Here is a 27,381-nt window from a genome sequence, read left to right as displayed (position 1 = left end):
ATGGAAAAGGGGTGTGGTCAAATGGAGAAGGGGCGCGGTCATATGAATAAGGGGCGTGGTCAAATGGAGTGTGGGCGTGGCTTAGTGGAGAAGGGGGTGTGGCCAAATGGAGAAGGGGCGTGGCTTAATAAAAAGGTGTGGCTTAATGGAAAAGGGGTGCGGTCAAAAAAGAGGAGGGGGTGTGGTCAATGGAGGAGGGGTGTGGCTTGATAAAGAAGGGGGGAGGGGTGTGGCTTGATAAAGAATGGGGGAGGGGTGTGGTCTATAGAAAAAAGGTCAGCCACACTTGGTGCCCTATCAGCAACTTAAAAAGCTTCCAACTCGCTTATTTTTGGACTAGTCTATTTTTTGGATTCTACTCGAAATTCTACATTAAATGAGACCAATTTTTATTAAAATTGGTTAATAAATAAGCGAGATATCGATCGAATTAGGTTTTGCACCATAGGGTTGGCCACCCTTGGACTTCGAATTATTCGTCAAATTTTTCGATATTTCACTAGCAACGGATTCTTATGTAAAAAAGAGCGAGAAAAACGATGCTTCAAACCGCACATCGATAGAGGACTTAGTTTCGGAGATATCGACCTTTATATCTGGCGGCCCTATCAGCAACTTAAACCCTTCTAACTCGCTTATTTTTGGACGTACGTGACTCAGCGGCCATATTTTTGGATTCTTCTCGAAATTCTACACAAAATGAGACCATTTTTATTAAAATTGGTTAATAAATTAGCGAGATATCGATCGAATTAGGTTTTGCACCATAGGGTTGGCCACCCTTGGACTTCGAATTATTCGTCAAATTTTTCGATATTTTACTGGCAACGGATTCTTATGTAAAAAAGAGCGAGAAAAACGATGCTTCAAACCGCACGTCGATAGAGGACTTAGTTTCGGAGATATCGACCTTTATATCTGGCGGCCCTATCAGCAACTTAAACCCTTCTAACTCGCTTATTTTTGGACGTACGTGACTCAGCGGCCATATTTTTGGATTCTTCTCGAAATTCTACACAAAATGAGACCATTTTTATTAAAATTGGTTAATAAATTAGCGAGATATCGATCGAATTAGGTTTTGCACCATAGGGTTGGCCACCCTTGGACTTCGAATTATTCGTCAAATTTTTCGATATTTTACTGGCAACGGATTCTTATGTAAAAAAGAGCGAGAAAAACGATGCTTCAAACCGCACATCGATAGAGGACTTAGTTTCGGAGATATCGACCTTTATATCTGGCGGCCCTAAACCCTTCTAACTCGCTTATTTTTGGACGTACGTGACTCAGCGATTCGAGGGTATTGTTTTTTTATCATTCTTCTTATTCCTGCAAATGGTTTTGATTCAAAAATTCTAAGTTTTAAAATCAAAAGTTTAGCCCTCTGGTGAGAGGAGGCGTGAACTATCAACTTCGGCGTTATTTCGCTAGGTGGCTTTTATGGAAAAACTTCTCTCACTTTTCGGTGTAAATAAATACAATAAACTACTTAACTTGTTAATTTTAACCTCAGAAAAACGAATCTGAACTCTGATTTAAGATTTACGACTATGTTAATATTTTATTTAATATTATTTATGGACTAAAGACTGTTGACGCATGTCCTAGATTCTATGCTTCGTTGACAGATTGCTTGACGCGGGAAATTGAATTTTAAAATTTTTAATTTGCATTTTCTCAAAAAATCTCACAGATAGCGAGGAACGGAGATCAGAAATGGATGTAGAAATGTCAAATTATGCCATGTGCAAAGTTTTGTATCGATCTGGGAACTTTCGTGTTTTTCGCCAAAAAAAGTTGTAAGGGTAATTCATGGATTTTTGGCGATTTCGACAAAAAATAAAATCTCTTTGAAACCGACTTTTTCCATCAATTTGGACCTCAGGAACAAGAATCCATCAAAGATTTTTCGATCCGACGCTCCGTTGTTTTATTAATTTTTCAAATTTTGAAAAATCCTCTTTTTATTAATTTTGTCTTCAGGAGTAAGAATCTGAAGTCTGATTTAACATTCACGACTTGGTTACGATTCTATTAATTATTTAAAAATGGTATTGTGTCTCTATCTTAACGTATGTCTTAACTTGAATATTTTGACAGCACACATTGAGGTTATGTTCATGATTTACTAAACTTATTTTCAGAGTACAACAAATGATTAACAACGATCCTGCTTGCACAAGAGACTACCAGAATTCTTTACTGTTTACTTTCTCGTTCTTCTGGGCATGGTAGCAAAGAAATTACACAAGTTAAGAAGTTCATTTGAAGCTATTTTTAGTTGGAGTTGATTTGCAACAAATTTATGGGTCTTTATTGAAATTTTTAAACGCAGGTAAGCTGAAAACTGTTTGAATTCCAGCCTTGAAATGTTTCGTGGTATTTCAGGTTTCAACTTCATTACCAGAGTTTATTATTAAGAGACTGAATCGATGGATGATACCCATAGCCTAAGATGTCGAAAAGGCGGTTGTCGTCGCTCAACGCTAAAGGACTCTGCAAGTTATTGTACAGAATTGAAGAAACCACCCATTCAGTGCTCCCAAAGTACAGTGAATTGATCCAGGAGCATAACATCACGAAAAAGGTGATGAAAAAGGTTAAATTCAAAATCAAATGTTCTTTTTCCAGTGGTTGAAGATGTCGTTCAGTGACTGGGAGACGTTTCAAGTGTTGCTGATTGCATTGCGGGAGCACGAAGTTTGCAATGTTGAGTCTACGAGCAGAAAACGAGTATTCTCCTCTGGAGAAGAGCCAAAGGAACTCAACCAACGGAAACAGAGCATCATCGAGATGCAGTAGTCAAGAAAGAAAATATGTACTACAAAGGCTCTGAAGGTCATCTGGTGTCTTGTGAGCTATTTTGTGAAGTCAAGGAAACATCATTTATTGGTTTCTTGAAAACGCGAGATCTGTTTGTTCAGGAAGGATGGAAGGTTTGTTTGTTTTCTTTTCTCTCCATTCATGGTCTCACCTTAATCTCTTAGTTGCAGCTTAACACAACTTTGTTGTCTTTCCTGTTGGTCAAGAAGCAGGCGCAATTAAAAGCTTTGCCGTGAAGAAACAGCAATTGACTGCACAGAGTAAGAAGAGTTTTTCAGGTGAGATAAACAAACATGTTCTTGATGAAACTTTTTTACACTTCTTGCAGGAAGGAAGATGGTGGAAGGCGTGATATTACATCAACACTCAACTCAGGCATAGGAATGATGCCGAAGAGAGGATGCGAAATCTCGAGGTTTTAGAGGCTAAACAACTCCGGACTGACCGGACTATCCAGATACTTTGGGTGACAGTGCGGCGCGCGCGCGCGCGCGCTGTCGATTGAAGAGTCTGTTGATTTCGCTCAAGGATGGAATCGAAAGCGATCATTTCTGTGTCGAAGCTCTTCGAAATCGGGGAAGACTCAAAACCAAACACAAGTTTAGGTTTGTGGTTTTTCTTAAACTAATTTTGTTGATTTAGGAGAAAACGTTGCCAGAATTCGCCGACGAAATAAGAAAGTTGAAGGCGATGATCGTCAAACACGAAAACAGAATTCGAGCGTTGTTGTCTTATCATTTCTAAACAAGTGCTCAAATCGTTTGCAATTTTCGCTTCTACTTAATTATTATGTCATTTTTTATCACCCCAAAGTGGCTCTTTAATATATATTATCTACGATTGTTAAATGTCTAGTTATAGAAGATTATAATATTTTTATGAAACAAATTTTCGCGAAAATTCATGATTAAAAAAACTATGCCAAACTTCTCATATCGATATCTCGCTTGTTTTTTGGTGTAAACTTGCGTTATTATACATCATTTTACCCATCGGCCACGGTGGATTATTCCCACGGACATTTACCCATTGTTAATCCCATCCTGATCTGAAGGCTTTGGATCACATCCCTTTGGTCCGTCCAGAGGTCGATTCTCCACCCACATCTAGCCCTTAAGATCTTGTACTTGAAGTTGGTATGGTTCCTAGCCTTTTTCTTTTTGGCGAAGTCAGAAACGCAGCTGCTGGTGGTGCTGATGCTAGTGACAAGTTGTCACGTTCCAAATGTTGCAGGTGAAGCGAGAGTTCCACGACTTCCGATGCACGTGACGTTGACTCCGCGGAAGCTTAGCCCTTCTTCGTTTTCACCGGCCTCATCTTCAGTCTCTCTGCCTCTTCGTGGTCCTCACCGCCCAAACACGGTACAAGAAATTCACGGCTTTCATCCAAGTCGTCTTCTCGGTTCTAATCCTCCTGAAATCAACCCAGAAAACTGAAAAACGATATTAAAATCCGCTCGGTTTCGAACAGTTTTCGCACCATCTTCGATCACGCAAGCAGTCCGCGAAGAGTGCAGCTCGTTTTACAGCGCGATCAAATCGACAAGAGGTACAACTTGTACACGTTCGAAATCACCACGAAAGTGCAAGCGGGGATTTTAAGGGGGGACACTTTTCAACAACGAGGTGGGGGGTTCAAGGTACAAGTCGGGTTAGACGAAATCGGCTGTCTCGCTTGTAGTAACAACAATTTAACGACGGTCAAAAGACCGAAAGAAGCGAGATTTAATGTAAGGAGTGTAGTCGAGGCGGTTTTCAACGTCTTTCTAAGTCCTGTTGTAGTTTTTAAGTAGAAACTTTGTACTCATTAATTTATTCATGTTAATGTTCGTGTTATTAATAAATTTCTTTAAATTTGCCGGTTCTTATTTGGGCTGTGTGTGATTGGTTGAAAACTAAACAGGTTTCTTCGCGACTGATATTTGAAATTTAATCGAAACCTTCTTAAAACATTTTTTTTTATTAATTTAGACTTCAGGAACAAGATTCTGTACTCTAAAGTCGGATTCAAAACGTAATTATAAGTTTACTTAAAATTTGCAATGTAGATAGGCAACCAATTATACACACATTATGCATTCATTTTTCGGTGTAAATAAATACAATAAACTACTTAACTTGTTAATTTTAACCTCAGAAAAACGAATCAAAACTTTGATTTAAGATTTACGACTTTGTTAATATTTTATTTAATATTATTTATGGACTAAAGACTGTTGACGCATGTCCTAGCTTCTATGCTTCGTTGACAGATTGCTTGACGCGGGAAATTGAATTTTAAAATTTTTAATTTGCATTTTCTCAAAAAATCTCACAGATAGCGAGGAACGGAGACCAGAAATGGATGTAGAAATGTCAAATTATGCCATGTGCAAAGTTTCGTGTCGATCTGAAAACTTTCGTGTTTTTCGCCAAAAAAAGTTCAAAGGGGTTAATCCATGGATTTCGGCGATTTTGACAAAAAATAAAATCTCTTTGAAACCGACTTTTTCCATCAATTTGGACCTCAGGAACAAGAATCCGTCAAAGATTTTTCGATCCGACGCTCCGTTAATTTTTTATTAATTTTTGAAACTTTTATTTGGTTTGCAGTTTTTCGATGAAAATTAAAGCAAGAAAATACTCTTTTTATTAATTTTGTCCTCAGGAGTAAGAATCTGAAGTCTGATTTAACATTCACGACTTGGTTACGATTCTATTAATTATTTAAAAATGGTATTGTGTCTCTATCTTAACGTATGTCTTAACTTGAATATTTTGACAGCACACATTGAGGTTATGTTCATGATTTACTAAACTTATTTTCAGAGTACAACAAATGATTAACAACGATCCTGCTTGCACAAGAGACTACCAGAATTCTTTACTGTTTACTTTCTCGTTCTTCTGGGCATGGTAGCAAAGAAATTACACAAGTTAAGAAGTTCATTTGAAGCTATTTAGAGTTGGAGTTGATTTGCAACAAATTGATGGGTCTTTTTGAAATTTTTAAACGCAGGTAAGCTGAAAACTGTTTGAATTCCAGCCTTGAAATGTTTCGTGGTATTTCAGGTTCCAACTTCATTACCAGAGTTTATTATTAAGAGACTGAATCGATGGATGATACCCATAGCCTAAGATGTCGAAAAGGCGGTTGTCGTCGCTCAACGCTAAAGGACTCTGCAAGTTATTGCACAGAATTGAAGAAACCACCCATTCAGTGCTCCCAGAGAACAGTGAATTGATCAAGGAGCATAACATCATGAAAAAGGTGCTGCTTTACTGCAATGTGGATGAAAAAGGTTAAATTTAAACATGTTTTAAGTCAAAGTCAAATGTTCTTTTTCCAGTGGTTGAAGATGTCGTTCAGTGACTGGGAAATGTTCAGAGTGTTGCTGATTTCATTGCGGGAGCACGAAGTTTGCAACGTTTTCAAACCTGATGAGTCTACGAGCAAAAAACGAGTGTTTCTCCAGAGAAGGCTCAAAGGAACTCAACCAACGGAAACAAAGTATCATCGAGATGCAGTTGTCAAGAAAGAAAATACTACAAAGGCTCTGAAGGTCATCTGGTGTCTTGTCAGCTATTTTGTGAAGTCAAAGAAACATCAAGGAATGGAAGTTTATAGAGAATTTTTATTGGTTTTTTGAAAACGCGAGATCTGGAATTCTGGATGCATCGCTGCTTGTTTGAGGAAGGATGGAAGGTTTGTTTTCTTTTCTCTCCATTTATGGTTTTTGGCAAACTTGCGCTAGACGTTAACTGTTACCAATAAACATCCCTAGGGGCTGCTACCAACTTTAGACGAGTGCATTTGATGGTCACGTGCAGTGAAATTCGTAATTTTGGAATGCGGTTTGCGGCATCGTTTTTCTCGCGATTTTTTACATAAGAAATCGTTTTTAGATTTTCCAAAAGTCGAAATTAAACGTCGTTTTTACATTAAAAATAGTGATTGAAAATCACCCCAAAATGACCACTTCCAAACAGTTTTTGGTCAATGCTTTCTTTATTTCGTAGGTAAACTCAATAAATTTTGACTCATTTTACGCAGAATCTCACGCTGAATCCAAATCTGGAATTTAAATTCAGATCCGACAACAAATAACTGAGTTATGGCCGTTTGAATTTTTGGGTTGTCGCCAGATGGCCAAATTTTTGAAGGTTCCAAACAATTCATGCTCGATATCTCGAAAACTATTTCAGATATTGGAATGCGGTTTGCGGCATCGTTTTTCTCGCGATTTTTTACATAAGAAATCGTTTTTAGATTTTCCAAAAGTCGAAATTTGCAAATTTTTGCAAAAATTCATGACTAAAACTATGGCCAAACTTCTCATATCGATATCTCGCTTATTTTTTAGAGTAAACTCGAGTTATTATACATCAGTGAACGCAGAATTTTACGCAGATTCCAAATCTGGGATTTAAATTCACATCCGACAACAAATAACTGAGTTATGGCCGATCAAAGTTTCGGATAGTTGATTTTCATTTTTTCTCATTTTTCCCAATTTTCAAAGTTAAATATCTCGGAAACTATTAGAGATATTGAGATGCGGTTTGCGCCATCGTTTTTCTCGGCTCATTTTACGTTAGAAAAAGTGCTTAAAAGCCCAAAATTTGATGGTCGATTTTTCGCGAAAAAAAATTGCGACTCAAACGATGAAAATTTTTATTTTTTTTTTATTTTTGGCCATAACTCCTAAACCGTTTGTTTGATCGATCTCAAATTGAGCCAGTAGATAGATTTCGAGCTCCTCTTTCGAATGATATATAATACAAAGGTATTAAACGTCGTTTTTACATTAAAAATAGTGATTGAAAATCACCCCAAAATGACCACTTCCAAACAGTTTTTGGTCAATGCTTTCTTTATTTCGTAGGTAAACTCAATAAATTTTGACTCATTTTACGCAGAATCTCACGCTGAATCCAAATCTGGAATTTAAATTCAGATCCGACAACAAATAACTGAGTTATGGCCGTTTGAATTTTTGGGTTGTCGCCAGATGGCCAAATTTTTGAAGGTTCCAAACAATTCATGCTCGATATCTCGAAAACTATTTCAGATATTGGAATGCGGTTTGCGGCATCGTTTTTCTCGCGATTTTTTACATAAGAAATCGTTTTTAGATTTTCCAAAAGTCGAAATTTGCAAATTTTCGCAAAAATTCATGACTAAAACTATGGCCAAACTTCTCATATCGATATCTCGCTTATTTTTTAAAGTAAACTCGAGTTATTATACATCAGTGAACGCAGAATTTTACGCAGATTGCAAATTTGGGATTTAAATTTAGTGTCTTTATGATGTCATGGCTTTTGTAGTATCAGAGGAAGATGAACACCTAAAACTATTTGGTTTGTTTTAGTCGGAAAAAGAAATGAGCACTGAAATGTCCGACAAGCTGGCTGCGGTTACATCAGCATATAAAAACAACAATGATCTACAAGAATTGAAGAAGTCGTTAAATGAGATATTTTTGAGGAAGCGCCACTTGCGAAGGACTAACCTTGGCTCTTGGCTCTTGGATCAGTTGGAATTAGAGCAATAATCAATTACCATTAATTAAGAATGGATAGTTTCGTCCATTTCAGATTGTTTCCCTCGTCTTTTTTAGGTAAGCCAACAAACATGAATGAAACTAATGAAACTTTTTCACACTTTTTGCAAGAAGGAGGGAGAGTGTCGAGTTTGTGTTTTTTTATTTTATTAATACTCCTTTAGTTTAATTTGAGGGTATTGTTTTTTATCATTCTTCCTTATTCCTGCAAATGGTTTTGATTCAAAAATTGTAAGTTTTAAAAACAAAAGTTTAGCCCTCTGGTGAGAGGAGGCGTGAACTATCAACTTCGGCGTTATTCCGCTAGGTGGCTTTTATGGAAAAACTTCTCTCACTTTTCGGTGTAAATAAATACAATAAACTACTTAACTTGTTAATTTTAACCTCAGAAAAACGAATCTGAACTTTGATTTAAGATTTACGACTTTGTTAATATTTTATTTAATATTATTTATGGACTAAAGACTGTTGACGCATGTCCTAGCTTCTATGCTTCGTTGACAGATTGCTTGACGCGGGAAATTGAATTTTAAAATTTTTAATTTGCATTTTCTCAAAAAATCTCACAGATAGCGAGGAACGGAGATCAGAAATGGATGTAGAAATGTCAAATTATGCCATGTGCAAAGTTTTGTATCGATCTGGGAACTTTCGTGTTTTTCGCCAAAAAAAGTTGTAAGGGTAATTCATGGATTTTTGGCGATTTCGACAAAAAATAAAATCTCTTTGAAACCGACTTTTTCCATCAATTTGGACCTCAGGAACAAGAATCCATCAAAGATTTTTCGATCCGACGCTCCGTTGTTTTATTAATTTTTCAAATTTTGAAAAATCCTCTTTTTATTAATTTTGTCTTCAGGAGTAAGAATCTGAAGTCTGATTTAACATTCACGACTTGGTTACGATTCTATTAATTATTTAAAAATGGTATTGTGTCTCTATCTTAACGTATGTCTTAACTTGAATATTTTGACAGCACACATTGAGGTTATGTTCATGATTTACTAAACTTATTTTCAGAGTACAACAAATGATTAACAACGATCCTGCTTGCACAAGAGACTACCAGAATTCTTTACTGTTTACTTTCTCGTTCTTCTGGGCATGGTAGCAAAGAAATTACACAAGTTAAGAAGTTCATTTGAAGCTATTTTTAGTTGGAGTTGATTTGCAACAAATTTATGGGTCTTTATTGAAATTTTTAAACGCAGGTAAGCTGAAAACTGTTTGAATTCCAGCCTTGAAATGTTTCGTGGTATTTCAGGTTTCAACTTCATTACCAGAGTTTATTATTAAGAGACTGAATCGATGGATGATACCCATAGCCTAAGATGTCGAAAAGGCGGTTGTCGTCGCTCAACGCTAAAGGACTCTGCAAGTTATTGTACAGAATTGAAGAAACCACCCATTCAGTGCTCCCAAAGTACAGTGAATTGATCCAGGAGCATAACATCACGAAAAAGGTGATGAAAAAGGTTAAATTCAAAATCAAATGTTCTTTTTCCAGTGGTTGAAGATGTCGTTCAGTGACTGGGAGACGTTTCAAGTGTTGCTGATTGCATTGCGGGAGCACGAAGTTTGCAATGTTGAGTCTACGAGCAGAAAACGAGTATTCTCCTCTGGAGAAGAGCCAAAGGAACTCAACCAACGGAAACAGAGCATCATCGAGATGCAGTAGTCAAGAAAGAAAATATGTACTACAAAGGCTCTGAAGGTCATCTGGTGTCTTGTGAGCTATTTTGTGAAGTCAAGGAAACATCATTTATTGGTTTCTTGAAAACGCGAGATCTGTTTGTTCAGGAAGGATGGAAGGTTTGTTTGTTTTCTTTTCTCTCCATTCATGGTCTCACCTTAATCTCTTAGTTGCAGCTTAACACAACTTTGTTGTCTTTCCTGTTGGTCAAGAAGCAGGCGCAATTAAAAGCTTTGCCGTGAAGAAACAGCAATTGACTGCACAGAGTAAGAAGAGTTTTTCAGGTGAGATAAACAAACATGTTCTTGATGAAACTTTTTTACACTTCTTGCAGGAAGGAAGATGGTGGAAGGCGTGATATTACATCAACACTCAACTCAGGCATAGGAATGATGCCGAAGAGAGGATGCGAAATCTCGAGGTTTTAGAGGCTAAACAACTCCGGACTGACCGGACTATCCAGATACTTTGGGTGACAGTGCGGCGCGCGCGCGCGCGCGCTGTCGATTGAAGAGTCTGTTGATTTCGCTCAAGGATGGAATCGAAAGCGATCATTTCTGTGTCGAAGCTCTTCGAAATCGGGGAAGACTCAAAACCAAACACAAGTTTAGGTTTGTGGTTTTTCTTAAACTAATTTTGTTGATTTAGGAGAAAACGTTGCCAGAATTCGCCGACGAAATAAGAAAGTTGAAGGCGATGATCGTCAAACACGAAAACAGAATTCGAGCGTTGTTGTCTTATCATTTCTAAACAAGTGCTCAAATCGTTTGCAATTTTCGCTTCTACTTAATTATTATGTCATTTTTTATCACCCCAAAGTGGCTCTTTAATATATATTATCTACGATTGTTAAATGTCTAGTTATAGAAGATTATAATATTTTTATGAAACAAATTTTCGCGAAAATTCATGATTAAAAAAACTATGCCAAACTTCTCATATCGATATCTCGCTTGTTTTTTGGTGTAAACTTGCGTTATTATACATCATTTTACCCATCGGCCACGGTGGATTATTCCCACGGACATTTACCCATTGTTAATCCCATCCTGATCTGAAGGCTTTGGATCACATCCCTTTGGTCCGTCCAGAGGTCGATTCTCCACCCACATCTAGCCCTTAAGATCTTGTACTTGAAGTTGGTATGGTTCCTAGCCTTTTTCTTTTTGGCGAAGTCAGAAACGCAGCTGCTGGTGGTGCTGATGCTAGTGACAAGTTGTCACGTTCCAAATGTTGCAGGTGAAGCGAGAGTTCCACGACTTCCGATGCACGTGACGTTGACTCCGCGGAAGCTTAGCCCTTCTTCGTTTTCACCGGCCTCATCTTCAGTCTCTCTGCCTCTTCGTGGTCCTCACCGCCCAAACACGGTACAAGAAATTCACGGCTTTCATCCAAGTCGTCTTCTCGGTTCTAATCCTCCTGAAATCAACCCAGAAAACTGAAAAACGATATTAAAATCCGCTCGGTTTCGAACAGTTTTCGCACCATCTTCGATCACGCAAGCAGTCCGCGAAGAGTGCAGCTCGTTTTACAGCGCGATCAAATCGACAAGAGGTACAACTTGTACACGTTCGAAATCACCACGAAAGTGCAAGCGGGGATTTTAAGGGGGGACACTTTTCAACAACGAGGTGGGGGGTTCAAGGTACAAGTCGGGTTAGACGAAATCGGCTGTCTCGCTTGTAGTAACAACAATTTAACGACGGTCAAAAGACCGAAAGAAGCGAGATTTAATGTAAGGAGTGTAGTCGAGGCGGTTTTCAACGTCTTTCTAAGTCCTGTTGTAGTTTTTAAGTAGAAACTTTGTACTCATTAATTTATTCATGTTAATGTTCGTGTTATTAATAAATTTCTTTAAATTTGCCGGTTCTTATTTGGGCTGTGTGTGATTGGTTGAAAACTAAACAGGTTTCTTCGCGACTGATATTTGAAATTTAATCGAAACCTTCTTAAAACATTTTTTTTTATTAATTTAGACTTCAGGAACAAGATTCTGTACTCTAAAGTCGGATTCAAAACGTAATTATAAGTTTACTTAAAATTTGCAATGTAGATAGGCAACCAATTATACACACATTATGCATTCATTTTTCGGTGTAAATAAATACAATAAACTACTTAACTTGTTAATTTTAACCTCAGAAAAACGAATCAAAACTTTGATTTAAGATTTACGACTTTGTTAATATTTTATTTAATATTATTTATGGACTAAAGACTGTTGACGCATGTCCTAGCTTCTATGCTTCGTTGACAGATTGCTTGACGCGGGAAATTGAATTTTAAAATTTTTAATTTGCATTTTCTCAAAAAATCTCACAGATAGCGAGGAACGGAGACCAGAAATGGATGTAGAAATGTCAAATTATGCCATGTGCAAAGTTTCGTGTCGATCTGAAAACTTTCGTGTTTTTCGCCAAAAAAAGTTCAAAGGGGTTAATCCATGGATTTCGGCGATTTTGACAAAAAATAAAATCTCTTTGAAACCGACTTTTTCCATCAATTTGGACCTCAGGAACAAGAATCCGTCAAAGATTTTTCGATCCGACGCTCCGTTAATTTTTTATTAATTTTTGAAACTTTTATTTGGTTTGCAGTTTTTCGATGAAAATTAAAGCAAGAAAATACTCTTTTTATTAATTTTGTCCTCAGGAGTAAGAATCTGAAGTCTGATTTAACATTCACGACTTGGTTACGATTCTATTAATTATTTAAAAATGGTATTGTGTCTCTATCTTAACGTATGTCTTAACTTGAATATTTTGACAGCACACATTGAGGTTATGTTCATGATTTACTAAACTTATTTTCAGAGTACAACAAATGATTAACAACGATCCTGCTTGCACAAGAGACTACCAGAATTCTTTACTGTTTACTTTCTCGTTCTTCTGGGCATGGTAGCAAAGAAATTACACAAGTTAAGAAGTTCATTTGAAGCTATTTAGAGTTGGAGTTGATTTGCAACAAATTGATGGGTCTTTTTGAAATTTTTAAACGCAGGTAAGCTGAAAACTGTTTGAATTCCAGCCTTGAAATGTTTCGTGGTATTTCAGGTTCCAACTTCATTACCAGAGTTTATTATTAAGAGACTGAATCGATGGATGATACCCATAGCCTAAGATGTCGAAAAGGCGGTTGTCGTCGCTCAACGCTAAAGGACTCTGCAAGTTATTGCACAGAATTGAAGAAACCACCCATTCAGTGCTCCCAGAGAACAGTGAATTGATCAAGGAGCATAACATCATGAAAAAGGTGCTGCTTTACTGCAATGTGGATGAAAAAGGTTAAATTTAAACATGTTTTAAGTCAAAGTCAAATGTTCTTTTTCCAGTGGTTGAAGATGTCGTTCAGTGACTGGGAAATGTTCAGAGTGTTGCTGATTTCATTGCGGGAGCACGAAGTTTGCAACGTTTTCAAACCTGATGAGTCTACGAGCAAAAAACGAGTGTTTCTCCAGAGAAGGCTCAAAGGAACTCAACCAACGGAAACAAAGTATCATCGAGATGCAGTTGTCAAGAAAGAAAATACTACAAAGGCTCTGAAGGTCATCTGGTGTCTTGTCAGCTATTTTGTGAAGTCAAAGAAACATCAAGGAATGGAAGTTTATAGAGAATTTTTATTGGTTTTTTGAAAACGCGAGATCTGGAATTCTGGATGCATCGCTGCTTGTTTGAGGAAGGATGGAAGGTTTGTTTTCTTTTCTCTCCATTTATGGTTTTTGGCAAACTTGCGCTAGACGTTAACTGTTACCAATAAACATCCCTAGGGGCTGCTACCAACTTTAGACGAGTGCATTTGATGGTCACGTGCAGTGAAATTCGTAATTTTGGAATGCGGTTTGCGGCATCGTTTTTCTCGCGATTTTTTACATAAGAAATCGTTTTTAGATTTTCCAAAAGTCGAAATTAAACGTCGTTTTTACATTAAAAATAGTGATTGAAAATCACCCCAAAATGACCACTTCCAAACAGTTTTTGGTCAATGCTTTCTTTATTTCGTAGGTAAACTCAATAAATTTTGACTCATTTTACGCAGAATCTCACGCTGAATCCAAATCTGGAATTTAAATTCAGATCCGACAACAAATAACTGAGTTATGGCCGTTTGAATTTTTGGGTTGTCGCCAGATGGCCAAATTTTTGAAGGTTCCAAACAATTCATGCTCGATATCTCGAAAACTATTTCAGATATTGGAATGCGGTTTGCGGCATCGTTTTTCTCGCGATTTTTTACATAAGAAATCGTTTTTAGATTTTCCAAAAGTCGAAATTTGCAAATTTTTGCAAAAATTCATGACTAAAACTATGGCCAAACTTCTCATATCGATATCTCGCTTATTTTTTAGAGTAAACTCGAGTTATTATACATCAGTGAACGCAGAATTTTACGCAGATTCCAAATCTGGGATTTAAATTCAGATCCGACAACAAATAACCGAGTTATGGCCGATCAAAGTTTCGGATAGTTGATTTTCATTTTTTCTCATTTTTCCCAATTTTCAAAGTTAAATATCTCGGAAACTATTAGAGATATTGAGATGCGGTTTGCGCCATCGTTTTTCTCGGCTCATTTTACGTTAGAAAAAGTGCTTAAAAGCCCAAAATTGGATGGTCGATTTTTCGCGAAAAAAAATTGCGACTCAAACGATGAAAATTTTTATTTTTTTTTATTTTTGGCCATAACTCCTAAACCGTTTGTTTGATCGATCTCAAATTGAGCCAGTAGATAGATTTCGAGCTCCTCTTTCGAATGATATATAATACAAAGGTATTAAACGTCGTTTTTACATTAAAAATAGTGATTGAAAATCACCCCAAAATGACCACTTCCAAACAGTTTTTGGTCAATGCTTTCTTTATTTCTTGGGTAAACTCAATAAATTTTGACTCATTTTACGCAGAATCTCACGCTGAATCCAAATCTGGAATTTAAATTCAGATCCGACAACAAATAACTGAGTTATGGCCGTTTGAATTTTTGGGTTGTCGCCAGATGGCCAAATTTTTGAAGGTTCCAAACAATTCATGCTCGATATCTCGAAAACTATTTCAGATATTGGAATGCGGTTTGCGGCATCGTTTTTCTCGCGATTTTTTACATAAGAAATCGTTTTTAGATTTTCCAAAAGTCGAAATTTGCAAATTTTCGCAAAAATTCATGACTAAAACTATGGCCAAACTTCTCATATCGATATCTCGCTTATTTTTTAGAGTAAACTCGAGTTATTATACATCAGTGAACGCAGAATTTTACGCAGATTCCAAATCTGGGATTTAAATTCACATCCGACAACAAATAACTGAGTTATGGCCGATCAAAGTTTCGGATAGTTGATTTTCATTTTTTCTCATTTTTCCCAATTTTCAAAGTTAAATATCTCGGAAACTATTAGAGATATTGAGATGCGGTTTGCGCCATCGTTTTTCTCGGCTCATTTTACGTTAGAAAAAGTGCTTAAAAGCCCAAAATTTGATGGTCGATTTTTCGCGAAAAAAAATTGCGACTCAAACGATGAAAATTTTTATTTTTTTTTTATTTTTGGCCATAACTCCTAAACCGTTTGTTTGATCGATCTCAAATTGAGCCAGTAGATAGATTTCGAGCTCCTCTTTCGAATGATATATAATACAAAGGTATTAAACGTCGTTTTTACATTAAAAATAGTGATTGAAAATCACCCCAAAATGACCACTTCCAAACAGTTTTTGGTCAATGCTTTCTTTATTTCGTAGGTAAACTCAATAAATTTTGACTCATTTTACGCAGAATCTCACGCTGAATCCAAATCTGGAATTTAAATTCAGATCCGACAACAAATAACTGAGTTATGGCCGTTTGAATTTTTGGGTTGTCGCCAGATGGCCAAATTTTTGAAGGTTCCAAACAATTCATGCTCGATATCTCGAAAACTATTTCAGATATTGGAATGCGGTTTGCGGCATCGTTTTTCTCGCGATTTTTTACATAAGAAATCGTTTTTAGATTTTCCAAAAGTCGAAATTTGCAAATTTTCGCAAAAATTCATGACTAAAACTATGGCCAAACTTCTCATATCGATATCTCGCTTATTTTTTAAAGTAAACTCGAGTTATTATACATCAGTGAACGCAGAATTTTACGCAGATTGCAAATTTGGGATTTAAATTTAGTGTCTTTATGATGTCATGGCTTTTGTAGTATCAGAGGAAGATGAACACCTAAAACTATTTGGTTTGTTTTAGTCGGAAAAAGAAATGAGCACTGAAATGTCCGACAAGCTGGCTGCGGTTACATCAGCATATAAAAACAACAATGATCTACAAGAATTGAAGAAGTCGTTAAATGAGATATTTTTGAGGAAGCGCCACTTGCGAAGGACTAACCTTGGCTCTTGGCTCTTGGATCAGTTGGAATTAGAGCAATAATCAATTACCATTAATTAAGAATGGATAGTTTCGTCCATTTCAGATTGTTTCCCTCGTCTTTTTTAGGTAAGCCAACAAACATGAATGAAACTAATGAAACTTTTTCACACTTTTTGCAAGAAGGAGGGAGAGTGTCGAGTTTGTGTTTTTTTATTTTATTAATACTCCTTTAGTTTAATTTGAGGGTATTGTTTTTTATCATTCTTCCTTATTCCTGCAAATGGTTTTGATTCAAAAATTGTAAGTTTTAAAAACAAAAGTTTAGCCCTCTGGTGAGAGGAGGCGTGAACTATCAACTTCGGCGTTATTCCGCTAGGTGGCTTTTATGGAAAAACTTCTCTCACTTTTCGGTGTAAATAAATACAATAAACTACTTAACTTGTTAATTTTAACCTCAGAAAAACGAATCTGAACTTTGATTTAAGATTTACGACTTTGTTAATATTTTATTTAATATTATTTATGGACTAAAGACTGTTGACGCATGTCCTAGCTTCTATGCTTCGTTGACAGATTGCTTGACGCGGGAAATTGAATTTTAAAATTTTTAATTTGCATTTTCTCAAAAAATCTCACAGATAGCGAGGAACGGAGATCAGAAATGGATGTAGAAATGTCAAATTATGCCATGTGCAAAGTTTTGTATCGATCTGGGAACTTTCGTGTTTTTCGCCAAAAAAAGTTGTAAGGGTAATTCATGGATTTTTGGCGATTTCGACAAAAAATAAAATCTCTTTGAAACCGACTTTTTCCATCAATTTGGACCTCAGGAACAAGAATCCATCAAAGATTTTTCGATCCGACGCTCCGTTGTTTTATTAATTTTTCAAATTTTGAAAAATCCTCTTTTTATTAATTTTGTCTTCAGGAGTAAGAATCTGAAGTCTGATTTAACATTCACGACTTGGTTACGATTCTATTAATTATTTAAAAATGGTATTGTGTCTCTATCTTAACGTATGTCTTAACTTGAATATTTTGACAGCACACATTGAGGTTATGTTCATGATTTACTAAACTTATTTTCAGAGTACAACAAATGATTAACAACGATCCTGCTTGCACAAGAGACTACCAGAATTCTTTACTGTTTACTTTCTCGTTCTTCTGGGCATGGTAGCAAAGAAATTACACAAGTTAAGAAGTTCATTTGAAGCTATTTTTAGTTGGAGTTGATTTGCAACAAATTTATGGGTCTTTATTGAAATTTTTAAACGCAGGTAAGCTGAAAACTGTTTGAATTCCAGCCTTGAAATGTTTCGTGGTATTTCAGGTTTCAACTTCATTACCAGAGTTTATTATTAAGAGACTGAATCGATGGATGATACCCATAGCCTAAGATGTCGAAAAGGCGGTTGTCGTCGCTCAACGCTAAAGGACTCTGCAAGTTATTGTACAGAATTGAAGAAACCACCCATTCAGTGCTCCCAAAGTACAGTGAATTGATCCAGGAGCATAACATCACGAAAAAGGTGATGAAAAAGGTTAAATTCAAAATCAAATGTTCTTTTTCCAGTGGTTGAAGATGTCGTTCAGTGACTGGGAGACGTTTCAAGTGTTGCTGATTGCATTGCGGGAGCACGAAGTTTGCAATGTTGAGTCTACGAGCAGAAAACGAGTATTCTCCTCTGGAGAAGAGCCAAAGGAACTCAACCAACGGAAACAGAGCATCATCGAGATGCAGTAGTCAAGAAAGAAAATATGTACTACAAAGGCTCTGAAGGTCATCTGGTGTCTTGTGAGCTATTTTGTGAAGTCAAGGAAACATCATTTATTGGTTTCTTGAAAACGCGAGATCTGTTTGTTCAGGAAGGATGGAAGGTTTGTTTGTTTTCTTTTCTCTCCATTCATGGTCTCACCTTAATCTCTTAGTTGCAGCTTAACACAACTTTGTTGTCTTTCCTGTTGGTCAAGAAGCAGGCGCAATTAAAAGCTTTGCCGTGAAGAAACAGCAATTGACTGCACAGAGTAAGAAGAGTTTTTCAGGTGAGATAAACAAACATGTTCTTGATGAAACTTTTTTACACTTCTTGCAGGAAGGAAGATGGTGGAAGGCGTGATATTACATCAACACTCAACTCAGGCATAGGAATGATGCCGAAGAGAGGATGCGAAATCTCGAGGTTTTAGAGGCTAAACAACTCCGGACTGACCGGACTATCCAGATACTTTGGGTGACAGTGCGGCGCGCGCGCGCGCGCGCTGTCGATTGAAGAGTCTGTTGATTTCGCTCAAGGATGGAATCGAAAGCGATCATTTCTGTGTCGAAGCTCTTCGAAATCGGGGAAGACTCAAAACCAAACACAAGTTTAGGTTTGTGGTTTTTCTTAAACTAATTTTGTTGATTTAGGAGAAAACGTTGCCAGAATTCGCCGACGAAATAAGAAAGTTGAAGGCGATGATCGTCAAACACGAAAACAGAATTCGAGCGTTGTTGTCTTATCATTTCTAAACAAGTGCTCAAATCGTTTGCAATTTTCGCTTCTACTTAATTATTATGTCATTTTTTATCACCCCAAAGTGGCTCTTTAATATATATTATCTACGATTGTTAAATGTCTAGTTATAGAAGATTATAATATTTTTATGAAACAAATTTTCGCGAAAATTCATGATTAAAAAAACTATGCCAAACTTCTCATATCGATATCTCGCTTGTTTTTTGGTGTAAACTTGCGTTATTATACATCATTTTACCCATCGGCCACGGTGGATTATTCCCACGGACATTTACCCATTGTTAATCCCATCCTGATCTGAAGGCTTTGGATCACATCCCTTTGGTCCGTCCAGAGGTCGATTCTCCACCCACATCTAGCCCTTAAGATCTTGTACTTGAAGTTGGTATGGTTCCTAGCCTTTTTCTTTTTGGCGAAGTCAGAAACGCAGCTGCTGGTGGTGCTGATGCTAGTGACAAGTTGTCACGTTCCAAATGTTGCAGGTGAAGCGAGAGTTCCACGACTTCCGATGCACGTGACGTTGACTCCGCGGAAGCTTAGCCCTTCTTCGTTTTCACCGGCCTCATCTTCAGTCTCTCTGCCTCTTCGTGGTCCTCACCGCCCAAACACGGTACAAGAAATTCACGGCTTTCATCCAAGTCGTCTTCTCGGTTCTAATCCTCCTGAAATCAACCCAGAAAACTGAAAAACGATATTAAAATCCGCTCGGTTTCGAACAGTTTTCGCACCATCTTCGATCACGCAAGCAGTCCGCGAAGAGTGCAGCTCGTTTTACAGCGCGATCAAATCGACAAGAGGTACAACTTGTACACGTTCGAAATCACCACGAAAGTGCAAGCGGGGATTTTAAGGGGGGACACTTTTCAACAACGAGGTGGGGGGTTCAAGGTACAAGTCGGGTTAGACGAAATCGGCTGTCTCGCTTGTAGTAACAACAATTTAACGACGGTCAAAAGACCGAAAGAAGCGAGATTTAATGTAAGGAGTGTAGTCGAGGCGGTTTTCAACGTCTTTCTAAGTCCTGTTGTAGTTTTTAAGTAGAAACTTTGTACTCATTAATTTATTCATGTTAATGTTCGTGTTATTAATAAATTTCTTTAAATTTGCCGGTTCTTATTTGGGCTGTGTGTGATTGGTTGAAAACTAAACAGGTTTCTTCGCGACTGATATTTGAAATTTAATCGAAACCTTCTTAAAACATTTTTTTTTATTAATTTAGACTTCAGGAACAAGATTCTGTACTCTAAAGTCGGATTCAAAACGTAATTATAAGTTTACTTAAAATTTGCAATGTAGATAGGCAACCAATTATACACACATTATGCATTCATTTTTCGGTGTAAATAAATACAATAAACTACTTAACTTGTTAATTTTAACCTCAGAAAAACGAATCAAAACTTTGATTTAAGATTTACGACTTTGTTAATATTTTATTTAATATTATTTATGGACTAAAGACTGTTGACGCATGTCCTAGCTTCTATGCTTCGTTGACAGATTGCTTGACGCGGGAAATTGAATTTTAAAATTTTTAATTTGCATTTTCTCAAAAAATCTCACAGATAGCGAGGAACGGAGACCAGAAATGGATGTAGAAATGTCAAATTATGCCATGTGCAAAGTTTCGTGTCGATCTGAAAACTTTCGTGTTTTTCGCCAAAAAAAGTTCAAAGGGGTTAATCCATGGATTTCGGCGATTTTGACAAAAAATAAAATCTCTTTGAAACCGACTTTTTCCATCAATTTGGACCTCAGGAACAAGAATCCGTCAAAGATTTTTCGATCCGACGCTCCGTTAATTTTTTATTAATTTTTGAAACTTTTATTTGGTTTGCAGTTTTTCGATGAAAATTAAAGCAAGAAAATACTCTTTTTATTAATTTTGTCCTCAGGAGTAAGAATCTGAAGTCTGATTTAACATTCACGACTTGGTTACGATTCTATTAATTATTTAAAAATGGTATTGTGTCTCTATCTTAACGTATGTCTTAACTTGAATATTTTGACAGCACACATTGAGGTTATGTTCATGATTTACTAAACTTATTTTCAGAGTACAACAAATGATTAACAACGATCCTGCTTGCACAAGAGACTACCAGAATTCTTTACTGTTTACTTTCTCGTTCTTCTGGGCATGGTAGCAAAGAAATTACACAAGTTAAGAAGTTCATTTGAAGCTATTTAGAGTTGGAGTTGATTTGCAACAAATTGATGGGTCTTTTTGAAATTTTTAAACGCAGGTAAGCTGAAAACTGTTTGAATTCCAGCCTTGAAATGTTTCGTGGTATTTCAGGTTCCAACTTCATTACCAGAGTTTATTATTAAGAGACTGAATCGATGGATGATACCCATAGCCTAAGATGTCGAAAAGGCGGTTGTCGTCGCTCAACGCTAAAGGACTCTGCAAGTTATTGCACAGAATTGAAGAAACCACCCATTCAGTGCTCCCAGAGAACAGTGAATTGATCAAGGAGCATAACATCATGAAAAAGGTGCTGCTTTACTGCAATGTGGATGAAAAAGGTTAAATTTAAACATGTTTTAAGTCAAAGTCAAATGTTCTTTTTCCAGTGGTTGAAGATGTCGTTCAGTGACTGGGAAATGTTCAGAGTGTTGCTGATTTCATTGCGGGAGCACGAAGTTTGCAACGTTTTCAAACCTGATGAGTCTACGAGCAAAAAACGAGTGTTTCTCCAGAGAAGGCTCAAAGGAACTCAACCAACGGAAACAAAGTATCATCGAGATGCAGTTGTCAAGAAAGAAAATACTACAAAGGCTCTGAAGGTCATCTGGTGTCTTGTCAGCTATTTTGTGAAGTCAAAGAAACATCAAGGAATGGAAGTTTATAGAGAATTTTTATTGGTTTTTTGAAAACGCGAGATCTGGAATTCTGGATGCATCGCTGCTTGTTTGAGGAAGGATGGAAGGTTTGTTTTCTTTTCTCTCCATTTATGGTTTTTGGCAAACTTGCGCTAGACGTTAACTGTTACCAATAAACATCCCTAGGGGCTGCTACCAACTTTAGACGAGTGCATTTGATGGTCACGTGCAGTGAAATTCGTAATTTTGGAATGCGGTTTGCGGCATCGTTTTTCTCGCGATTTTTTACATAAGAAATCGTTTTTAGATTTTCCAAAAGTCGAAATTAAACGTCGTTTTTACATTAAAAATAGTGATTGAAAATCACCCCAAAATGACCACTTCCAAACAGTTTTTGGTCAATGCTTTCTTTATTTCGTAGGTAAACTCAATAAATTTTGACTCATTTTACGCAGAATCTCACGCTGAATCCAAATCTGGAATTTAAATTCAGATCCGACAACAAATAACTGAGTTATGGCCGTTTGAATTTTTGGGTTGTCGCCAGATGGCCAAATTTTTGAAGGTTCCAAACAATTCATGCTCGATATCTCGAAAACTATTTCAGATATTGGAATGCGGTTTGCGGCATCGTTTTTCTCGCGATTTTTTACATAAGAAATCGTTTTTAGATTTTCCAAAAGTCGAAATTTGCAAATTTTTGCAAAAATTCATGACTAAAACTATGGCCAAACTTCTCATATCGATATCTCGCTTATTTTTTAGAGTAAACTCGAGTTATTATACATCAGTGAACGCAGAATTTTACGCAGATTCCAAATCTGGGATTTAAATTCACATCCGACAACAAATAACTGAGTTATGGCCGATCAAAGTTTCGGATAGTTGATTTTCATTTTTTCTCATTTTTCCCAATTTTCAAAGTTAAATATCTCGGAAACTATTAGAGATATTGAGATGCGGTTTGCGCCATCGTTTTTCTCGGCTCATTTTACGTTAGAAAAAGTGCTTAAAAGCCCAAAATTTGATGGTCGATTTTTCGCGAAAAAAAATTGCGACTCAAACGATGAAAATTTTTATTTTTTTTTTATTTTTGGCCATAACTCCTAAACCGTTTGTTTGATCGATCTCAAATTGAGCCAGTAGATAGATTTCGAGCTCCTCTTTCGAATGATATATAATACAAAGGTATTAAACGTCGTTTTTACATTAAAAATAGTGATTGAAAATCACCCCAAAATGACCACTTCCAAACAGTTTTTGGTCAATGCTTTCTTTATTTCGTAGGTAAACTCAATAAATTTTGACTCATTTTACGCAGAATCTCACGCTGAATCCAAATCTGGAATTTAAATTCAGATCCGACAACAAATAACTGAGTTATGGCCGTTTGAATTTTTGGGTTGTCGCCAGATGGCCAAATTTTTGAAGGTTCCAAACAATTCATGCTCGATATCTCGAAAACTATTTCAGATATTGGAATGCGGTTTGCGGCATCGTTTTTCTCGCGATTTTTTACATAAGAAATCGTTTTTAGATTTTCCAAAAGTCGAAATTTGCAAATTTTCGCAAAAATTCATGACTAAAACTATGGCCAAACTTCTCATATCGATATCTCGCTTATTTTTTAAAGTAAACTCGAGTTATTATACATCAGTGAACGCAGAATTTTACGCAGATTGCAAATTTGGGATTTAAATTTAGTGTCTTTATGATGTCATGGCTTTTGTAGTATCAGAGGAAGATGAACACCTAAAACTATTTGGTTTGTTTTAGTCGGAAAAAGAAATGAGCACTGAAATGTCCGACAAGCTGGCTGCGGTTACATCAGCATATAAAAACAACAATGATCTACAAGAATTGAAGAAGTCGTTAAATGAGATATTTTTGAGGAAGCGCCACTTGCGAAGGACTAACCTTGGCTCTTGGCTCTTGGATCAGTTGGAATTAGAGCAATAATCAATTACCATTAATTAAGAATGGATAGTTTCGTCCATTTCAGATTGTTTCCCTCGTCTTTTTTAGGTAAGCCAACAAACATGAATGAAACTAATGAAACTTTTTCACACTTTTTGCAAGAAGGAGGGAGAGTGTCGAGTTTGTGTTTTTTTATTTTATTAATACTCCTTTAGTTTAATTTGAGGGTATTGTTTTTTATCATTCTTCCTTATTCCTGCAAATGGTTTTGATTCAAAAATTGTAAGTTTTAAAAACAAAAGTTTAGCCCTCTGGTGAGAGGAGGCGTGAACTATCAACTTCGGCGTTATTCCGCTAGGTGGCTTTTATGGAAAAACTTCTCTCACTTTTCGGTGTAAATAAATACAATAAACTACTTAACTTGTTAATTTTAACCTCAGAAAAACGAATCTGAACTTTGATTTAAGATTTACGACTTTGTTAATATTTTATTTAATATTATTTATGGACTAAAGACTGTTGACGCATGTCCTAGCTTCTATGCTTCGTTGACAGATTGCTTGACGCGGGAAATTGAATTTTAAAATTTTTAATTTGCATTTTCTCAAAAAATCTCACAGATAGCGAGGAACGGAGATCAGAAATGGATGTAGAAATGTCAAATTATGCCATGTGCAAAGTTTTGTATCGATCTGGGAACTTTCGTGTTTTTCGCCAAAAAAAGTTGTAAGGGTAATTCATGGATTTTTGGCGATTTCGACAAAAAATAAAATCTCTTTGAAACCGACTTTTTCCATCAATTTGGACCTCAGGAACAAGAATCCATCAAAGATTTTTCGATCCGACGCTCCGTTGTTTTATTAATTTTTCAAATTTTGAAAAATCCTCTTTTTATTAATTTTGTCTTCAGGAGTAAGAATCTGAAGTCTGATTTAACATTCACGACTTGGTTACGATTCTATTAATTATTTAAAAATGGTATTGTGTCTCTATCTTAACGTATGTCTTAACTTGAATATTTTGACAGCACACATTGAGGTTATGTTCATGATTTACTAAACTTATTTTCAGAGTACAACAAATGATTAACAACGATCCTGCTTGCACAAGAGACTACCAGAATTCTTTACTGTTTACTTTCTCGTTCTTCTGGGCATGGTAGCAAAGAAATTACACAAGTTAAGAAGTTCATTTGAAGCTATTTTTAGTTGGAGTTGATTTGCAACAAATTTATGGGTCTTTATTGAAATTTTTAAACGCAGGTAAGCTGAAAACTGTTTGAATTCCAGCCTTGAAATGTTTCGTGGTATTTCAGGTTTCAACTTCATTACCAGAGTTTATTATTAAGAGACTGAATCGATGGATGATACCCATAGCCTAAGATGTCGAAAAGGCGGTTGTCGTCGCTCAACGCTAAAGGACTCTGCAAGTTATTGTACAGAATTGAAGAAACCACCCATTCAGTGCTCCCAAAGTACAGTGAATTGATCCAGGAGCATAACATCACGAAAAAGGTGATGAAAAAGGTTAAATTCAAAATCAAATGTTCTTTTTCCAGTGGTTGAAGATGTCGTTCAGTGACTGGGAGACGTTTCAAGTGTTGCTGATTGCATTGCGGGAGCACGAAGTTTGCAATGTTGAGTCTACGAGCAGAAAACGAGTATTCTCCTCTGGAGAAGAGCCAAAGGAACTCAACCAACGGAAACAGAGCATCATCGAGATGCAGTAGTCAAGAAAGAAAATATGTACTACAAAGGCTCTGAAGGTCATCTGGTGTCTTGTGAGCTATTTTGTGAAGTCAAGGAAACATCATTTATTGGTTTCTTGAAAACGCGAGATCTGTTTGTTCAGGAAGGATGGAAGGTTTGTTTGTTTTCTTTTCTCTCCATTCATGGTCTCACCTTAATCTCTTAGTTGCAGCTTAACACAACTTTGTTGTCTTTCCTGTTGGTCAAGAAGCAGGCGCAATTAAAAGCTTTGCCGTGAAGAAACAGCAATTGACTGCACAGAGTAAGAAGAGTTTTTCAGGTGAGATAAACAAACATGTTCTTGATGAAACTTTTTTACACTTCTTGCAGGAAGGAAGATGGTGGAAGGCGTGATATTACATCAACACTCAACTCAGGCATAGGAATGATGCCGAAGAGAGGATGCGAAATCTCGAGGTTTTAGAGGCTAAACAACTCCGGACTGACCGGACTATCCAGATACTTTGGGTGACAGTGCGGCGCGCGCGCGCGCGCGCTGTCGATTGAAGAGTCTGTTGATTTCGCTCAAGGATGGAATCGAAAGCGATCATTTCTGTGTCGAAGCTCTTCGAAATCGGGGAAGACTCAAAACCAAACACAAGTTTAGGTTTGTGGTTTTTCTTAAACTAATTTTGTTGATTTAGGAGAAAACGTTGCCAGAATTCGCCGACGAAATAAGAAAGTTGAAGGCGATGATCGTCAAACACGAAAACAGAATTCGAGCGTTGTTGTCTTATCATTTCTAAACAAGTGCTCAAATCGTTTGCAATTTTCGCTTCTACTTAATTATTATGTCATTTTTTATCACCCCAAAGTGGCTCTTTAATATATATTATCTACGATTGTTAAATGTCTAGTTATAGAAGATTATAATATTTTTATGAAACAAATTTTCGCGAAAATTCATGATTAAAAAAACTATGCCAAACTTCTCATATCGATATCTCGCTTGTTTTTTGGTGTAAACTTGCGTTATTATACATCATTTTACCCATCGGCCACGGTGGATTATTCCCACGGACATTTACCCATTGTTAATCCCATCCTGATCTGAAGGCTTTGGATCACATCCCTTTGGTCCGTCCAGAGGTCGATTCTCCACCCACATCTAGCCCTTAAGATCTTGTACTTGAAGTTGGTATGGTTCCTAGCCTTTTTCTTTTTGGCGAAGTCAGAAACGCAGCTGCTGGTGGTGCTGATGCTAGTGACAAGTTGTCACGTTCCAAATGTTGCAGGTGAAGCGAGAGTTCCACGACTTCCGATGCACGTGACGTTGACTCCGCGGAAGCTTAGCCCTTCTTCGTTTTCACCGGCCTCATCTTCAGTCTCTCTGCCTCTTCGTGGTCCTCACCGCCCAAACACGGTACAAGAAATTCACGGCTTTCATCCAAGTCGTCTTCTCGGTTCTAATCCTCCTGAAATCAACCCAGAAAACTGAAAAACGATATTAAAATCCGCTCGGTTTCGAACAGTTTTCGCACCATCTTCGATCACGCAAGCAGTCCGCGAAGAGTGCAGCTCGTTTTACAGCGCGATCAAATCGACAAGAGGTACAACTTGTACACGTTCGAAATCACCACGAAAGTGCAAGCGGGGATTTTAAGGGGGGACACTTTTCAACAACGAGGTGGGGGGTTCAAGGTACAAGTCGGGTTAGACGAAATCGGCTGTCTCGCTTGTAGTAACAACAATTTAACGACGGTCAAAAGACCGAAAGAAGCGAGATTTAATGTAAGGAGTGTAGTCGAGGCGGTTTTCAACGTCTTTCTAAGTCCTGTTGTAGTTTTTAAGTAGAAACTTTGTACTCATTAATTTATTCATGTTAATGTTCGTGTTATTAATAAATTTCTTTAAATTTGCCGGTTCTTATTTGGGCTGTGTGTGATTGGTTGAAAACTAAACAGGTTTCTTCGCGACTGATATTTGAAATTTAATCGAAACCTTCTTAAAACATTTTTTT

General features: G+C 36.9%; 7 protein-coding genes across 10 annotated transcripts; all 7 read left to right on the top strand.

Annotated features, from left to right (window-relative positions):
- The first annotated feature begins 2,254 nt into the window (after positions 1-2,254).
- LOC148166893 (uncharacterized) lies at positions 2,255-2,805 on the top strand. The gene is made up of 3 exons (XM_088048070.1): positions 2,255-2,338; positions 2,392-2,590; positions 2,635-2,805. The coding sequence occupies exons 2-3, from the start codon at positions 2,459-2,461 to the stop codon at positions 2,803-2,805; spliced, it is 303 nt and encodes a 100-aa protein (XP_087904196.1). The 5' UTR covers positions 2,255-2,338; positions 2,392-2,458.
- Positions 2,806-5,994: 3,189 nt separating this feature from the next.
- On the top strand, positions 5,995-8,238 carry LOC148166892 (uncharacterized). Its single transcript, XM_088047927.1, has 3 exons — positions 5,995-6,106; positions 6,155-6,510; positions 8,180-8,238. Exons 1-2 carry the CDS (start codon positions 6,092-6,094, stop codon positions 6,452-6,454), a joined length of 315 nt encoding a protein of 104 aa, XP_087904053.1. The 5' UTR covers positions 5,995-6,091; the 3' UTR covers positions 6,455-6,510; positions 8,180-8,238.
- Positions 8,239-9,498: 1,260 nt separating this feature from the next.
- On the top strand, positions 9,499-10,049 carry LOC148166891 (uncharacterized). 2 transcript variants are annotated; one of them, XM_088047929.1, is made up of 3 exons: positions 9,499-9,582; positions 9,636-9,834; positions 9,879-10,049. In XM_088047929.1, exons 2-3 carry the CDS (start codon positions 9,703-9,705, stop codon positions 10,047-10,049), a joined length of 303 nt encoding a protein of 100 aa, XP_087904055.1. In that variant the 5' UTR covers positions 9,499-9,582; positions 9,636-9,702. The 2 variants fall into 2 exon arrangements, with proteins under 2 accessions (XP_087904055.1, XP_087904054.1); XM_088047928.1 differs by lacking the exon at positions 9,499-9,582 and having other exon boundaries at positions 9,599-9,834.
- Positions 10,050-13,238: 3,189 nt separating this feature from the next.
- LOC148166890 (uncharacterized) lies at positions 13,239-16,347 on the top strand. The gene is made up of 3 exons (XM_088047956.1): positions 13,239-13,350; positions 13,399-13,754; positions 16,289-16,347. The coding sequence occupies exons 1-2, from the start codon at positions 13,336-13,338 to the stop codon at positions 13,696-13,698; spliced, it is 315 nt and encodes a 104-aa protein (XP_087904082.1). The 5' UTR covers positions 13,239-13,335; the 3' UTR covers positions 13,699-13,754; positions 16,289-16,347.
- A 1,260-nt stretch (positions 16,348-17,607) lies between these two features.
- LOC148166889 (uncharacterized) lies at positions 17,608-18,158 on the top strand. 2 transcript variants are annotated; one of them, XM_088047958.1, is made up of 3 exons: positions 17,608-17,691; positions 17,745-17,943; positions 17,988-18,158. In XM_088047958.1, the coding sequence occupies exons 2-3, from the start codon at positions 17,812-17,814 to the stop codon at positions 18,156-18,158; spliced, it is 303 nt and encodes a 100-aa protein (XP_087904084.1). In that variant the 5' UTR covers positions 17,608-17,691; positions 17,745-17,811. The 2 variants fall into 2 exon arrangements, with proteins under 2 accessions (XP_087904084.1, XP_087904083.1); XM_088047957.1 differs by lacking the exon at positions 17,608-17,691 and having other exon boundaries at positions 17,708-17,943.
- A 3,189-nt stretch (positions 18,159-21,347) lies between these two features.
- Positions 21,348-21,881, top strand: LOC148166888 (uncharacterized). Its single transcript, XM_088048123.1, has 2 exons — positions 21,348-21,459; positions 21,508-21,881. The coding sequence occupies exons 1-2, from the start codon at positions 21,445-21,447 to the stop codon at positions 21,805-21,807; spliced, it is 315 nt and encodes a 104-aa protein (XP_087904249.1). The 5' UTR covers positions 21,348-21,444; the 3' UTR covers positions 21,808-21,881.
- A 2,970-nt stretch (positions 21,882-24,851) lies between these two features.
- On the top strand, positions 24,852-25,402 carry LOC148166887 (uncharacterized). Of its 2 annotated transcripts, XM_088048042.1 has the most exons (3): positions 24,852-24,935; positions 24,989-25,187; positions 25,232-25,402. In XM_088048042.1, exons 2-3 carry the CDS (start codon positions 25,056-25,058, stop codon positions 25,400-25,402), a joined length of 303 nt encoding a protein of 100 aa, XP_087904168.1. In that variant the 5' UTR covers positions 24,852-24,935; positions 24,989-25,055. The 2 variants fall into 2 exon arrangements, with proteins under 2 accessions (XP_087904168.1, XP_087904167.1); XM_088048041.1 differs by lacking the exon at positions 24,852-24,935 and having other exon boundaries at positions 24,952-25,187.
- The last annotated feature ends 1,979 nt before the right edge of the window (positions 25,403-27,381 follow it).

The sequence above is a fragment of the Gnatocerus cornutus genome, chromosome 10 (assembly GCF_029298725.1).
Source record: "Gnatocerus cornutus isolate USDA-ARS CGAHR chromosome 10, icGnaCorn1.1, whole genome shotgun sequence".
In the NCBI taxonomy this organism is placed as follows: Eukaryota; Metazoa; Arthropoda; class Insecta; order Coleoptera; family Tenebrionidae; genus Gnatocerus; species Gnatocerus cornutus.
Note: the sequence above shows the minus strand (reverse complement) of the source record. Positions and strands in the feature narration are given on the sequence as shown.

What these genes read in the sequence shown, in the direction of transcription:
- LOC148166893 (XM_088048070.1), top strand. Translation starts at nt 2,459, where the DNA reads ATGTCGAAAAGGCGGTTGTCGTCGCTCAACGCTAAAGGACTCTGCAAG. An exon ending in AGCATAACATCACGAAAAAG is followed by an intron (nt 2,591 to 2,634) that starts GTGATGAAAAAG and finishes TTCTTTTTCCAG; the next exon opens with TGGTTGAAGATGTCGTTCAG.
- LOC148166891 (XM_088047929.1), top strand. Translation starts at nt 9,703, where the DNA reads ATGTCGAAAAGGCGGTTGTCGTCGCTCAACGCTAAAGGACTCTGCAAG. An exon ending in AGCATAACATCACGAAAAAG is followed by an intron (nt 9,835 to 9,878) that starts GTGATGAAAAAG and finishes TTCTTTTTCCAG; the next exon opens with TGGTTGAAGATGTCGTTCAG.
- LOC148166889 (XM_088047958.1), top strand. Translation starts at nt 17,812, where the DNA reads ATGTCGAAAAGGCGGTTGTCGTCGCTCAACGCTAAAGGACTCTGCAAG. An exon ending in AGCATAACATCACGAAAAAG is followed by an intron (nt 17,944 to 17,987) that starts GTGATGAAAAAG and finishes TTCTTTTTCCAG; the next exon opens with TGGTTGAAGATGTCGTTCAG.
- LOC148166887 (XM_088048042.1), top strand. Translation starts at nt 25,056, where the DNA reads ATGTCGAAAAGGCGGTTGTCGTCGCTCAACGCTAAAGGACTCTGCAAG. An exon ending in AGCATAACATCACGAAAAAG is followed by an intron (nt 25,188 to 25,231) that starts GTGATGAAAAAG and finishes TTCTTTTTCCAG; the next exon opens with TGGTTGAAGATGTCGTTCAG.